Source organism: Misgurnus anguillicaudatus, chromosome 4 (genome assembly GCF_027580225.2).
Source record: "Misgurnus anguillicaudatus chromosome 4, ASM2758022v2, whole genome shotgun sequence".
In the NCBI taxonomy this organism is placed as follows: Eukaryota; Metazoa; Chordata; class Actinopteri; order Cypriniformes; family Cobitidae; genus Misgurnus; species Misgurnus anguillicaudatus.
Genome location: NC_073340.2, coordinates 23,172,249 through 23,187,240, shown reverse-complemented (window position 1 = coordinate 23,187,240; position 14,992 = coordinate 23,172,249). Strand labels below are relative to the sequence as shown.

Sequence of the window (14,992 nt, the reverse complement as noted above, 5' to 3'; positions counted from 1 at the left end):
CAGCTAGCTCCTTCTCCTTACTCCTTCTTTTTTTCTCCATGCGTTTAAGGCGCTTTTCCTCCCGCCGCTTGGCTTCCTCCTCCTCTTGGTGCCGTCGACACTTGTGAAAGTTCTCGACTACCACGCCGACAAACATGTTTAGCACAAAGAAAGCCACGATCAGCAAGAAGGAGATGAAATAGAGAAGCATCCATGGGTTGAAGTTCATGACAGGCTATAACACAGACAAAAACATCAAAAACACATATATGAGATCACTAGTGAAAGCACTTTGTTTAAACCAAAACATTTTCATTATGAATTACAGAATATTAACTGAACAAAAGAATACAAAATAGCATCTTGTGTCCCTCAGTGGAAGCAAAAATAAATTTCAATCATGACCAGTGTTGGGGAAAGTTACTTTTAAAAGTAATGCATTAAAATATTAAGGTACTCCTCAAAAAAGTAACTAATTGTGTTACGTAGTTACTTTTCATGGAAAGTAATGCTTACGTTACTTTAAAATTATTTTTGCGTTACTTTTTCTTACTTGGCTGAGGCTTGATCTCTTTCAGGCCTTGTAGGTGTTTTTTATGATCGCCAAAATGTCAAGCTCTGGCCTGCCATCTTCATTTCTAACTCAAACTGTTCCCGCTCAGGCACACAGTCCGCGTAATTCTACGTTTATATGTTCAGTTTAATTGAGTACATTATTTTATTTTTAAATTGAATTCATTAAACTGAAAAGTAACTTGCATTACTTTTTTGAAAAAGTAACTTAAATATTAATGTTTACATTTATAAAGTAATGCGTTACTTTACTCATTACTTCAGAAAAGTAATATTATTACGTAATGCCAGTTACTTGTAATGCGTTTCCCCCAACACTGATCATGACATTTCAAAGGTATTGTATACAGTACATAAGCTTTGTCTTAGCGGTCTATATCTGTTGCTGATGCTGTTGGAATAAGCGAAGGCCATTGCTGAGTATATAAATATATGCTACTGCAAGGTACAGTAATAGGGACAACCCCTATAGCAAATCTAGGCAGGTGGTGCTGGGGAAGGAGGTGGGCTAGGAATAATCCCATGGGGTGCTGCATTGACTTGAACCAGGACAGAATAAAATAAGTGACGTTGACAGGAAGGGAAGAGATTCAAGACTGAACTTGGAATATCGCAGAAACCATAAATGACTCATATTTGTTAACATTTAGCTTTTTTTTTAAAGGTTTTCTAAAAAAAATGATTTATCCTCTGCTGTTTTAGCTTAAGAATATAATAATAGTACAGGATTAAGAAATCAATAACACTTCAATCCAAAGGTCTGTCCCAGTAGGCTATAAAAGATACCTTCCTCGATCTAGTTTAATACAGTTTCTTTTTGGAGTGTTACAACATATACGGCAGGCATTGCAGAAGAAATGCCTGTTCCAATTCAAACACATGAATGCCTTAGCATCAGGACAGGAGGCTGAGCTCTATTCAAATAGATGACAGCAGAACTCCAAGAATCCAGATGAAATGCATGACAATTTCATTTCGGGTAAAAAATGTTACATTTTAAATACAATTTTCATTTACAAAGGCAGATTTTGGTACTGTAGGAAGGGTATAAAATAGGACACTTTAATGGGAAAGTTATGTCAACCCGAGAGTTAGAAGTTTATGAAAGAACCCATGAATGGAAAAGCAAATCTTTGAAGCCAGACCAGAAATGCTAACCGATGATTTTTCAGCTTTGAATGTGTTCACAGTCCGATCAGACACACAGAGAATTGGCTTTTGCCCAAAAATATGTTTGTGACCCATTTATATTAACAAGACATGTGTTGCTACGCTGACAGTGTGGTGAATCACAAAATACTTAATATTATAAAAAATATTAATAATACAACCAGGTAACCGCAGATACAAAATGTGGTCAATACCTGTTGATCAACACCAACGGCATCCAGCCCATCATACATTATATCCACCCACCCGTCTTTAGAAGCCAGAACAAAAAGGGACATCAAAGCCTGAAAGAGACAGATGATGATAAAAGAGGTTAAATGAATTTTTTTTCGTCAGTGGATCCTTCAGAATTTGTTGGAAATGTGAAGGAAACATTACAGATTCTCTTTGAATTCATGGCACAACCAGTCTCTGTAGATACATGTAAGCAATCATCTTCAGCTAAGCCCAGACAGAGCAAATGTTTATGTAACCACAACCAGGTTAAGTGCTTACCTGCCCAAGGTTGTCAAAGTTGTACTTGTGCCTGACCCATTTATAGTTAGCCAGGTGGCAATCTGATTTGTTGGTGATGTTTCGTGTATCCTCCCCCTGACACACAAAGAACTTTCCTTTGAAGAGCTGAAGAAAAAAAGATTTTTATTAGCACAGAGTGAAAATAATTTCTCTTAACAATGTCATTAACATTTTTTTTTCTGAAAAATACACATAAATGTCCCTAGTAGACTTTGCTGACAAAGGTGGCATCTGTTTTAGTTTCAAGACTGGGGTCAATGTAGAGGAAACAATTGGGTTTACTGACAGCTTTAGAATGCAAGGTTTGGGGGGAAAGTGTGCACTAAGAGCCTGTACATATACAACAATCCAAGCCACCCCACAAACCTCTTCATCCATATCTCCTTTTGATTTTGCCGTTATGTTGACAAGCAAATTAAGATCTTGTAATTTAAATAAACATTTTACATAAGATAATATTTTAACTCTTTCCCCACCATTGACGAGTTAACTCATCAATTATGAGAAAACGCTTCCCTGCCAATGACGAGTATTTCAGGTTTTCTGCAATACCGCTAGGGTTGTAACGGTATACCGGTATGGCGATATACCTTGATATTAACTTTTACGGTTATCATACCGTAAACATTTGCTTATACACGGTTTTGGCAAAAAATAAAGCAGATCTCACCTGCGCTACTACGCACATGCAACTTCATTTGGCATGACAGCTAGACTCCACTCGCTTTTGTACAGCAGAGAAAATGTAAGAGACTACAATTTCTATCCTCTATCTCCTACCAGAAAAAAGTTAAAATCTACAGTATGGGAATACTTTGGGTATATGAAAAACGAACGCGGGGTTGTCCTTGAAGATGGATATCCAGTTTGCAAAACGATTACCATACCGTGGAAATCTCATACCGTTACAACCCTAAATACCGCTATTATATTCCGCAACTTCTGCAACCCGGAAGTAACGTCTCACGTGAAAGAGTAATGCTGCGTTTACACCAGCCACAGTAGAGGCGTCAAGCGTGAGTGATTTCAATGTTAAGTCAATGTGAAGACGCGTTGACGCTCATCTGGAGGTCTCGCGGCACGAATTAGGCGTTTAACGCGGCGTGGTAGATGCGATTCGGCCTCATTCGCGCGCACGAATTAAGCGTTGCCGCAGGAAACGTGCGAGTTGAAAAATTTGAACTTTGGCAGAAAAACACGCCGCCTTAACCAATCAGGAGCTTGCTCTAGTAGTGACGTGATTACAGGAAGCGAGCGTAGTCGCAGAAGCCCCTCCCATGATGCGAATTTCCGCACGCATGTCTCGATTACTAGAATTTCACGCGTGAATGAAGCGAGTAAACTCAAAATGTTCAAGCGACAATCGACGCAGTTTGAGAATTTGACGCCTCAAACGTGGCTGGTGTGAACCCACAGTAAGATCTCTATCAAAAGTCCTTCATAAAAATGAAATTATCTCAGCTTTTTGCTCAAAATTTTGTGTTTTTGAAAACACCTACCAATATTTGAGAGGTGATTACAAGAGAACTAATGAAGGTAAGATGAAACCTTTTTTTTAAAGCACAGGGTCAGATCTTTCATTTGATATATTGTATGTTTATTTAAAGAAGAACATTTTCTGGAACGCATTAAACTTTTGTGAAAATCATGGAAAATGCTGCCGCTGGCTGGCAACTTTTTAACAAAAAGGCTGGCAGGGAAAGAGTTAACTACCCTATCTTGACATTGTAAACATATGATTGTTAAAAACTTGTATTCAAAAATATCTTTTATATAAAATCTAATCTAAAATGACACATTTAGAACCTTAGAAAAGAGTATTATGGCACTGTCATTGAAAGTGTAAACCAAGAGATGTATTGCGAGTCCAGTTTGAAAGCATGTTACCATTAGAGACCCATCAGCTACACAATGAGATCATCAGATGGACATCATATAAGGACAAAGTCAATGTTATATAGCAAAGAAACAAATCAGAGCCATTATTCCTGGAAGAACGCAAGATAAATGACATCGACTTTCCCCTATGGACATATGGAAATGATGGAACGAAATGGAAAACAGAACAAAAATTATTCAGTTATTGGTTCCTGAAATTACAGGAAATTGTATATTGTTTCTATGCACCACTTTTTTCACTTAAAACCTTTAAGACATTATAATATCTTGTGGATGAAGCATACAAAACTGTCATATGTATTACATAACTGTACATGTGATGGCTGCTTAGAAAGAATTAAAACCATTCAGTATTCTGTATGAATCACTATTGTTAAGTCTATTAAAAATGAACCATCTTCATCCTTTATAACTATATGATATGATTTCTAGCTTGTGCTTGTTATGTACTCACCTGAACTCCCAAGATGCCAAAAATAATGAAGAAAGCACAGCAGATGACCACAATGTTTCCGATAGGTTTAAGTGATGACATCAGTGTCTCAACTACCAGCTTTAATCCAGGAGCTCTGCTGATGACCCTAAAAACAAAAGAAGAGAATAGATGCTTAAACAACAGATACAGTGTGCTTCAGGACACAGATTATACATCGGGCATCAATTGGTGATACAACACTTTTTTATATAATAAAAACTCAGTAAGCTTGTGTTTATATATTGTGTGTCTCGTTTCTAAATGCCCTTCGGATTTTGAGGATTTCTCAATCTCGGCAGACAACTACACAAAACACACTGTGTTTGGCACAAATCATGTTTTCCCCCTTCCAGTTTTTTTTTTACTTTTGTTTCTAATAACACAATTTGGTTGATTCTCACGAAATTAGACTTATGAGGTGTCATGAAACATTTTAATAAAAAAACTAAATGCAAAGTAAGAGTATCAAAATAAGAAGCATAAAGTTACAAACATCTCTTCGGGTACTACTTGGCACATGTTTTCAAATGACATCAAACAAACCAATTTTGTTGTATTTTCCACATTTAAGGGGAAAATTTTCATTACCGCAACGTGTCCATAATTGGATTTGGACTCTTTGACATGGAAATATTTATCATTAAAAAATAAAAAAAATAAAAATAAAACGCTTCAGTGCATGTTATACTATAAACATTTACAGTAAAGAAACATGTGATATGGTGATCATTGGTAAATGTAGAGACAATAATAAGGAATATAAATCTGTCCAAGACCAATTTTTTTCATCCTCCGCAACAATTTTCAATCATTGTTTAAGCCCTCAAGGAACTAACATTTAAAAAAAAATTGTTGGAAGGGACATAATTGACTGTGACACTCAAGATGGCTACCAGGTAAGCGGTTCTTATTTTTTCTCTCCAGATAAAAGTTAAAATATTGTTTGTCATAGTACCTAGACAACTTTTTAGTTCTAATTACTGAAACATGAGTTTGTAAATACATATATTTAATGTAATATCATGTTGCGGTAATGATCATTTTTGATAATGATTTAAAAAATTTAAATAATTCTATAGGAAATATTTTTTAAATCCTCTACAAATAAAAGTTCAGACCTTAATCTTATATGTGCAAAAACACATACACTGGACACCTTCTAAATCTGGATTTCGTGAGAATCACCCATTTGTATTCTTGGTATATTCCTTTCTTCATTTTATGTACACTGTAAAAAATTTGCTGTTATTTTGCAGCTGGTTGCCAGTAACTTACTGTATAAGATAAAGTCTGAAAATGTTTCATGTTCATTTACCTTTGAACAAAATGTTGCCAGTAAATAACATAAATGTAAAATCTACAGTAAGTTACTGGCAGCTAGTTGCCAGTAATACCCGGTAATACTGTAATTTCTACAGAATTTTTTTACAGTGTACTGTATATTAGAGTCATCTGGTATGATTCACCTGATGAGTATTTGCATTTAAAAAAAGCTATATTGTACAGTACATTTTTTTATATCCATGTCATACTTATTATATTTAACTAGCATTTCTAGAATAATCAAGTACTATTTTTCTTTTGCATTAGAGTGCCTAACTATTAGTGACTCGAAATGCCCATCCTCAGTCAGGTTAAATTAAATCCCTTCATTTGATCAATACTGTGTACAATCTACCTCCATTACGAGTAAACAGGGCAACCTTTTAAAAATATTACACCCTAGTTTGTATACTAAGCATCAATGTGGTGCTATTTCAAAACTTTCTGTGCTGCACAAAAACACGACAGTTTAATTAAACTCCTGGAGTTACTATGAAGGCTAATTATTAACCGCACAACAGCACACCTGCCAACTCAAGGGAGGCTGCTGCACACAGTGACATGGTGACACCTGCTCAGAAATACACAATAACATACGTGATTCAAATTCCAGTTAGTGGAAATCAGGAGCGTAAGGAGACGCGTTTTCACATCAAACACAGATTGGAAACACAAAAGTTTGATTTTTACACGTGTCTTAAAAATGGAGTGTTTATACTGCAAGATGCTGAATAAATAGCGAGACACATCTGTAATAGTTAAATAAGCCCAGCTAGTGCACGTTTACAGTACACAGTTAAAATATAATGCCAGGCAGTGGCACAGTGGATAGCAACAATCATAGTATTACATCATGTTTACCACACTATACAAACAAGGACTTTCTTCACTTAGACTAAAAAAGGGCATATTAGGACTCATCAGGTGCCACTGATTTTTGTCTCTTGACTAAGCTTAGGCAAAAGATTGGTTTGATCCCTCACTTTAATCTTTTAAGGACTACGCTGTGATTATATCAGTGTCTGGAATGAAGAAAAGTCCTTGTTAAGACAGAAATCAGATTTAGTCAAAGTGACTGTTTGGAGAGAGAAAGGAAGCTGCCAGAGGGTGTGCAGATAAGAGCCTGCTGTGTCTTTTGTTTGTCTGAATATCTCCACACATCTCTTCGAGCATGTTTATCAAAGCTCACTTTGGGGATTTCGGGTAATACCGTAAAATCAATTATGGAAATGTCAAATGATGAAGGATCAATATGTCTAGACCTATGCTAATCTGTAAGTAAACTTGGGAGGGAGGCGTCCAGTGAGCGTTGTGAAATGGATATCCCACGTGTACTCTTCCCACATGATTTCAACCCTGTACCAACAGAGGGCGCTAGTGCATGAGGTGTTGTGAACTTGGTGAAAACCTAGAAGTTGAGTGCTTATGTCATTTTTAATTAAGCACGTTTTGTGTGCATGACAAAGATTAAAAGGAAGATATAACAAAGAAAAGATTTGAAGCGTATTTTTGATTGAATCAAATGGTAACTTTGATATCTACTGTTGTGTATACACATGGTTACGGCAAGATTATTTCTACTCTGCGAATTTACATATACCTACCATGAAACTAATACTGTAACATGGTACACATTCAACAAGCCATGGCATTATTATTGTACTGAGTCCAAAACATGGAAGTACCATAGCGTTATAGGCAGAGTTGGGGGGCAGGGGGGTACTGCCTCCCCCCAGACCAGAGCCAATTATGATTTTGTCTGAACTATTAATGAAATAGAAATTTAACAAGATTTAAAAACACCACAGTTTTTCAATATTTTACTTTGTTCTTACCTAAAATTAGATGAATTAATACATATCTATCTTTTTTCAATGTGTGCACTTTTAATCTTTGTACAGCGCTTCTTGAATGTATTAGCATTTAGCCTAGCCCCATTCATTCCTATGGCTCCAAACAAAAGTTTTATTTTGTGCCACCATACTTACTCGTGTAACTACTCATGTAATAGTCTTTAAATACAGAAAACATGGAAGTGTTTGGTGGCTTCTAAATTCATACCTGTTTGGAGCCATAGGAATGAATGGGGCTAGGCTAAATGTCAACACATTCACAAGCCGCTGTACAAAGATTAAAGATTAAAAGTGCACGCATTTAATTCATTTGTCTAAGTTGAGGTAAGAACATAGTAAAATATTGAAAAACGGTGGTGTTTAGACTGAGTAACTTAATAAGGCTGAAATAGTTTTATTAAACCATATTTAAAGTCTCTCGCTAATCTGAAAGTATTGCAGTACCCTTGTTTGGCGATAGGTGCCCCCCAAAGCACAAATGCGAAACACTGCATGGCATGTTTCAATAAGGTTTTTGTTGGTTAAAAACACTAAAGGTCTGTGAGATATGAGGTCTGTTTTGTAACAAGGCAATTGTTTTTTGTGAACATGTGATATAGGAATAATGCTTTCAGGCTTTTAGACGCTACACTTTTCATATTCACTGCTTGTGTCTGGTGTTTGTATTCTGATAGGATTAATTAATTAAATATATAAATAAATGAAGGGAACAATAAGTGGAGCACCGAAGGAGCTTCTTATTCCCAGTAAACAGAGGCACATTTGCATCCCGGCTGTAATTAAAGGAGGCTGTAGGCTGGGATGCGTCGGAACTCAAACTGCGACTCCCTGACTCTCTCTCTCTCTCTCTCTCTCTCTCTCTCTCTCTCTCTCTCTCTCTCTCTCTCTCACACACACACACACACACACACACACACACACACACAGCGAGCACATAATCTTAGGATATCCGTCAAATGAAAGAAAAAACACAAGGCAAAAAAGCAGGGAATTAAAACTACATTATTAAACCAAACATTTTGGAAAATCCAAAGGGACGGATAATCAGAAAAGTAAGTCTGTCATACAGTACTTGCTCACCTATAGACCGTTTTATCAGACACACGTGCTGTGACGTGATACGCGTCTGGTCCGAACTTTACTTCCGGTTTGACTACTTGCTAACTGAACTCTTGAACAAATACCTCATTGGAATAACAAGCGTTTTGGTTTCCTAGGTAATCTACGTGTTGTTTATTTGACTTGTTATATAAATAAACTACGTTTAAAGTACTTTGTTGTTATTTATTCGTAGTGGAGTTTATCGGAAGTTACGTGTTTACCACAAAAGCCACTTGTTTATGTTGTTACTGCTGAAACCGTCTACATTGTATGTCGCTCCAACCACGTGATTTTTCTCTTTTGCGATCCCAGATGTTAGATGTTTATGAAGAATGGTGATCAGAGGCTGCCAAGCACTAAAAAAGCACCTTAATGACTCATGTTCTATATTTCAAGAATATTGAAGTACAGAAGTACTAAAGGCCTCAGTGGTGCTTTTTGACAGTGGAGCTTGAAAGCCTCTTCTGCAAGTCACACAGGTTTGTAAAAAGACAACACAATTTTTTGGTGAACTATTCCAAATTTGGTACATAAACAAGCAACTTGTACAATATGAGGCATATGCCCAGAGACAAATGCTTAAAGGGACACTCCACTTTTGTTGAAAATATGCTCATTTTCCAGCTCTCCTAGAGTTTGATTTTTACCATTTTGGAATCCATTCCGCTGATCTCCGGGTCTGGAGGTGCCACTTTTAGCATAGCTAGCATAATCCATTGAATCTGATTAGACCATTAGCATCACGCTAAAAAGAGTTTTGATATTTTTCTCATTTAAAACTTGACTCTTCTGTACTTAGTACTAAGACCGACAGAAAATTAACGCACTGCCTCAAAATAGTCCCCTTGGTTACTTAGCAAGGGATTATTTTCAGGCGCTGCATAATATCATTGCGCCTGCTGCAACCATGTTACAGCAGCAAAGAACTTGATATTACACCAGATTAAGAGTATAGTTCATAGCCATATCTGCCTAGAAAAAGGCAACTTTTAATTTTCCATCAGTCTTACTACAAAAGAGTCAAGTTTTAAATAGAAAAAATATCAAAACTCTTTGGTTATTTTGTTTGCGATGCTAATGGTCTAATCAGATTCAATGGATTATGCTAAGCTATGCTAAAAGTGCTGGCGCCGGACCCGGAGATCAGCTGAATGGATTCCAAAATAGTAAAAATCAAATGTTTAACTCTAGGGGAGCTGGAAAATGAGCATATTTTCAAAAAAAGTGAAGTGTCCCTTCAAAGCAAACATATTGTGAAGCTTCACAACCTGTGCTTCCTCTGCTTATCTCCATATCTTGATCTCACTCTCTCTTTCTCATATCCATGCACGCTCACGTAATCTGGTAAAAAGACAACTTCAGCCTCAAACACAATTACACAAGTAATTATCCAGAAACAATAAGGGATAAAAGACCCCATCAGGGCCTGATGAAATCCAAAGGCGACAACCTGTGCCTTTCGTCTTTTGTCGTAATTTTTCGCCCCTGCAATTACAGCAAATAGACAAAAATGTGGAAAAACTAACTTTCTTCAAGCAGAGCACAACCAGATTAACTAAACAAATGCCTGGGAAAAGTGCTGGGAAATGAATATCCACAAACAATAATAAAGCAGCACATTATATGGGGTTATTTGCATTGTGCGGTGCACAGAGGTCAAGTAGAAGCTTGTAAGAGGCAGAGCTGTATGATATCAGTAGATAGATGAAGGGGTCAGGGGTACAGGTGTTTAAGAAATGCTTTGTTCCTCTGGGACACACACGAACAGTGGAGGATATATGACTACACACATTTTCAAGACATTTGGTTGAGATTAATTTAAATCTGCATTGGTGGCATGCAGTGCAATATACAGTGGATGGGTTTAACCTGGGGGTCAAAGAGTTGATGAATGCACAGTGTCTGCGCATTCACCCTTAACAGAATGCATAAATCATTCTGACAACAGTTCAAAGACACAAACATGCACATGCCACACGTAACAATGTCCTTAATGCTTAATAGGGGTGTATGCGAGATACACACAGACATTGCCCATACATACAAATCCAGCTTACATGGGCTGACAATCTCAGGCTACCTTAAAATCAATGTGAAGTGCAACCACAACAAATTTTATTCTCATATTGTGATGCATTACATAGCATGAAATGCAAAACAGTAGTCCTAGGGCCTAGTTTATCAAATTGAGAGTAAAAATAATGTTTTCATACACATTTCTCAAACCCCTCTCTGTCTGCGGTCAGATAGTACCGCCCCAGGTGTACGGCATTGATTAAAAAAATTAAGGTTAAATGCTAAACAAAACAAAACAATGTATATTAGGCTGACATACAATGAAGTATTTTACATGCAAAGTAACTTGGACACAAAAACCATGTGGCCTGGATTGCCTCCCGTTCCTTGCACGCATTGGCTTTAGCCAGAGCAGTCAAGCTCACGCTGTGGAGACTTTTTTACAGCTGTCTTTGTCTTTCCTTTGATTTCAACTTGGACTCCACACAGAGGTGCATTAATATGATGTCAGTCAACTGAGAGACGGATCAAGACTCAAAAACGTTCAAAGGCGCAGTGCAGACGCATGGTAAAGTACTCTAAAGAAGAGCGGTCTGGCAGCAGAGGGAACTGTGTGAATCTTTAAAACGACAACGCTGAGGAGCATGAGGTGAAAACACAGACCACTTCATAATTCATTTATACTTTTTAGTCTTCGTGGATACACAGACTGTATAAATGTTGCTATTTTATAGATGTTTAAGGAGAGTCGTTCCAAAAAAATATCTTGCTTAAAGTGTGTCCTTACCCAAGAGTCACATTAGCTACAAAAGTGAGCGACACCGAGTGATACGCACTCGTTGATGGCCGTTCCTTGGCTAGTATCTAAAAGTGGTATCAAAAGTCACTTCAGAGGTATTGTAAAGTTACAAGAACGGATTTAAAAGTATTTATTTCTCAATAAAAGTAACAAAATATATGAGATAAAATGCCAAACTTATCAGATACATACAGAAATACGCATTTTCCGCCATCTTGAATTATCTTCTTCGACTCAAGCCATAGATATGTACACTAGATGTTGCCTTGGCTACGGCAGTTCATTGGAACAAATGCGTTAAATAGAGCCGCCATCTTGAAACAGGGGAGCCGTGTATCTGCGTCATTGTAGGCAATGGTGTAACGAAAATAAAATCACCATAAATCGTCATGAATGCGATTTTCAAGGTTTTTTTTTGGTTCGTTCCAACAGTCAGACATGTATTTAGCGTTGAGTCCAGAAAAAAATTAAAGTTTTGATATTATCAATAGTAGGCCTAACATCCATACACAGGACAAAAGTCCGGCATTGTCCATGAATTCGAAGTACAGGCGGAGATAGCATTACCTAGCTACGTCCTATGACAAGACTCCTGTTTCAAGATGGCTGCGGTTTTGACGCATGCTTAGAACCCCAAGGCGACATCTAATGTATATATCTATGGACTCGAGCCACTGACCTACATCACGCTGTCCCTTCACTTCGATTGGCAGTCGCTTTGTCGCATTGCTCAGCATTTGCATAAAACAGCCTTCTTGTTCTTTGGCCCCACCTTGCTCAGTGCAAGGGCGAGCTCGTCGCTTGTCGCTGGCAAATGGCCACTCCCATTGAAAATGAATGATAGCCTGTCGCTCTGTCTCTTGTAGCTAATGTGACTGAGGGGTTACTTGGCAATCAGTTCCGCTTAACCAAGGGTGGGCATTCCTGGTCCTGGAGGGCCACTGTCCTGCAAAGTTTAGGTTCAACCCTAATCAAACACCTGAAAAATCTAATCAAAGGCTGCAGAATTACATGCAGGTATGTTTAAACTTTGCAGGACAGGCCCTCCAGGACCAGGAATTCCCACTCGTAAGCTAAATATATTGTAATATATATTTAGCTGTAATATATACCTGTATAACAGTGAAGAATTCCCGATTTCTGTTTATCAAATTATGCAGGTTCAATAACGCATAAAAGATATCTGCACAAGACAGCTGTTGGTCCAATCACACACACATTCATTTAATACAACACAGAGGAATTGTTAAAGATTCTTGTAAAAGGATACACTCTCTATCATAAAACATCTGCTTTATAAAAGAAAATAGAAGTATTTTCTGCTTTTAGTCATTAATTTTGAGCTTGACAAATCATCTGTTTTAGGCATGGGCGTCAGAACGATTATATGTGGGTGGGACAAGAAGACCCACCCAAGGTTTTATTCCGTACCCACCCATTTATGCTTAAAACTGATTATCTGCTCAATCTGTGTTCCCCGCTATCTGCTAAGAATGATTTTTTCCTGACCGGATGGATCCTGTTCAGTTTAGACCTTGTCTAAAGAAAGAAACTTTGCCTAATGCTGCGTTCAGACCAGCCGCGGTAGAGGTGTCAAGGGCGAGTGATTTTAATGTTAAGTCAATGTAAAGACGCGTTGACGCGCGTCTGGAGGTCTCGCACCGCGAATGAGGTGTTAAGCGTGTTATGCTACTCTAGAATTTCACACAATAAAGCAAGTATACTCAAAATGTTCAAGCTGCAAACTAGACGTGGTAGATGCGAATTTGATGCCTCAAACGCGGCTGGTGTGAACCCATGGGAGTCTAATAACTGTCTTCATGAAAAAAAACATCCTCTGATGTCCTTAAACAAATTAATGTCTCCTATCCCCCTTCTATGTAACATTAATAGATACATTAAATACAACAGGAGAATATGTATACATGTGGAATCATAAAAATGATAATTTAATGTATTAAAATACATATTGGTTATTATTGTTGTTCTGAAATTCTGGAATAAAATGCAAAATCGTTTCCAAATGGTGCTTTCCTTTATCGTTTCTTTTTGGTAACTTCCAGAATATGGTCTCTTGGTAGCACAAGTAACTTGCTGAGGTTGACCCCGAGTTGTACTTAAAAAGAGAAGGGAGGCAGCCCGAGGTGAACGACCAGTGTAAGCATTTTATGAGCAAATTGGGCAGGAAAGATGAATATTTGATTTTTATTTTCAGCTTCAATGTGTCATAAATATTTATAAGTACGGAAGGCCTCCAGAAATTCAATTTCAGAGGGAATGTGCAAGCCGCACATGCATAAAAGACAAACACAGCTACATACTGCACCAATTATGCGCTAAGTGAGGTACAGGATAAACGCATAATAGTAAAACTCCAAGCTTTATATTAATTATACTTCCCGTGAAAAGGCAGATGCTTAATAAAAATGCAAATCTAGCACTTTGACCTGGAGTACTTCAAGTATTTCCCGTGCAAGAGAGTAAAATTATGGGTAGGTTGGTCAAACGGTAAGCTTTGATGCAATTGTAACTTGAGTATTTTAATGTAATACAATACAGAATGAATGTTTAAGTGGTCTTGTGTTCAGTACCTGAGTGGTCGTAGGGTTCTCAGTAACCGTAGCACACGCAGCATCCCCAGGATCTTAGTGCCGCTGTTGGAGATCAGGGAAACCAGGATGTCAATGACTGAGATCATCACCAACATGCCATCCAGAATGTTCCAGCTGCTTTTCAGGTAGGTCTTGTTTCCGAAACACCAGCCCAAGGCAACCACCTTCAAAACACCAACAAGCATACTATGATGAGCACAGATGTTAATTCAAATTTTACAAGCTGATGTATGCATTTTTTTCATTACATTTCCTTAATATATTACAGCTTTATATGTGTCCCTTAACCACAAAACCAGTCATACAAGTAAAACAGGTATATAGCAATAGCCAAGAATACATTGCATTGGTCAAAACGATAAATTTTTTATGTCAAAAATTATTAGGATATTAAGTAAGGATATTTTGTACATTTCATACCATAAATATATATAAAAAAATATTATTATCATGTATATCGACAACATACAGTCCAATCCTAACAAGCCATGCATCAATGGAAAGCTTATGTAGTCAGTTTTCAAATTATGTATGAATCTCAATGTCAAGAAAATTACCCTTATGATTGGTTTTGTGGTCCAGGGTCGCATGTAGATTAGCCATTAATATGCAGGCCATTAAAAGGTTGATTTTCCCAAAAATACAATTTCTGTATAAATACTATGTATAGGCACTG

The 14,992-nt window shown here is 37.4% G+C and overlaps 1 protein-coding gene across 11 annotated transcripts in view; it reads right to left on the bottom strand.

Annotated features, from left to right (window-relative positions):
• cacna1g (calcium channel, voltage-dependent, T type, alpha 1G subunit) overlaps window positions 1-14,992 on the bottom strand; it is a 272,840-nt gene that overhangs the window by 59,573 nt on the left and 198,275 nt on the right. For 9 of the 11 annotated variants that reach the window (XM_055176561.2, XM_055176552.2, XM_055176558.2 and 6 more), the window contains 5 exons: window positions 14,296-14,480; window positions 4,592-4,718; window positions 2,218-2,343; window positions 1,917-2,006; window positions 22-214 (listed from right to left, as the gene is read on the bottom strand). In XM_055176561.2, coding sequence (XP_055032536.2) covers window positions 22-214; window positions 1,917-2,006; window positions 2,218-2,343; window positions 4,592-4,718; window positions 14,296-14,480 — 721 coding nt within the window. Of the gene's footprint in view, window positions 215-1,916; window positions 2,007-2,217; window positions 2,344-4,591; window positions 4,719-14,295; window positions 14,481-14,992 lie in introns of all 11 variants that reach the window. The other 2 variants (XM_055176553.2, XM_055176556.2) reach the window with 1 other exon arrangement.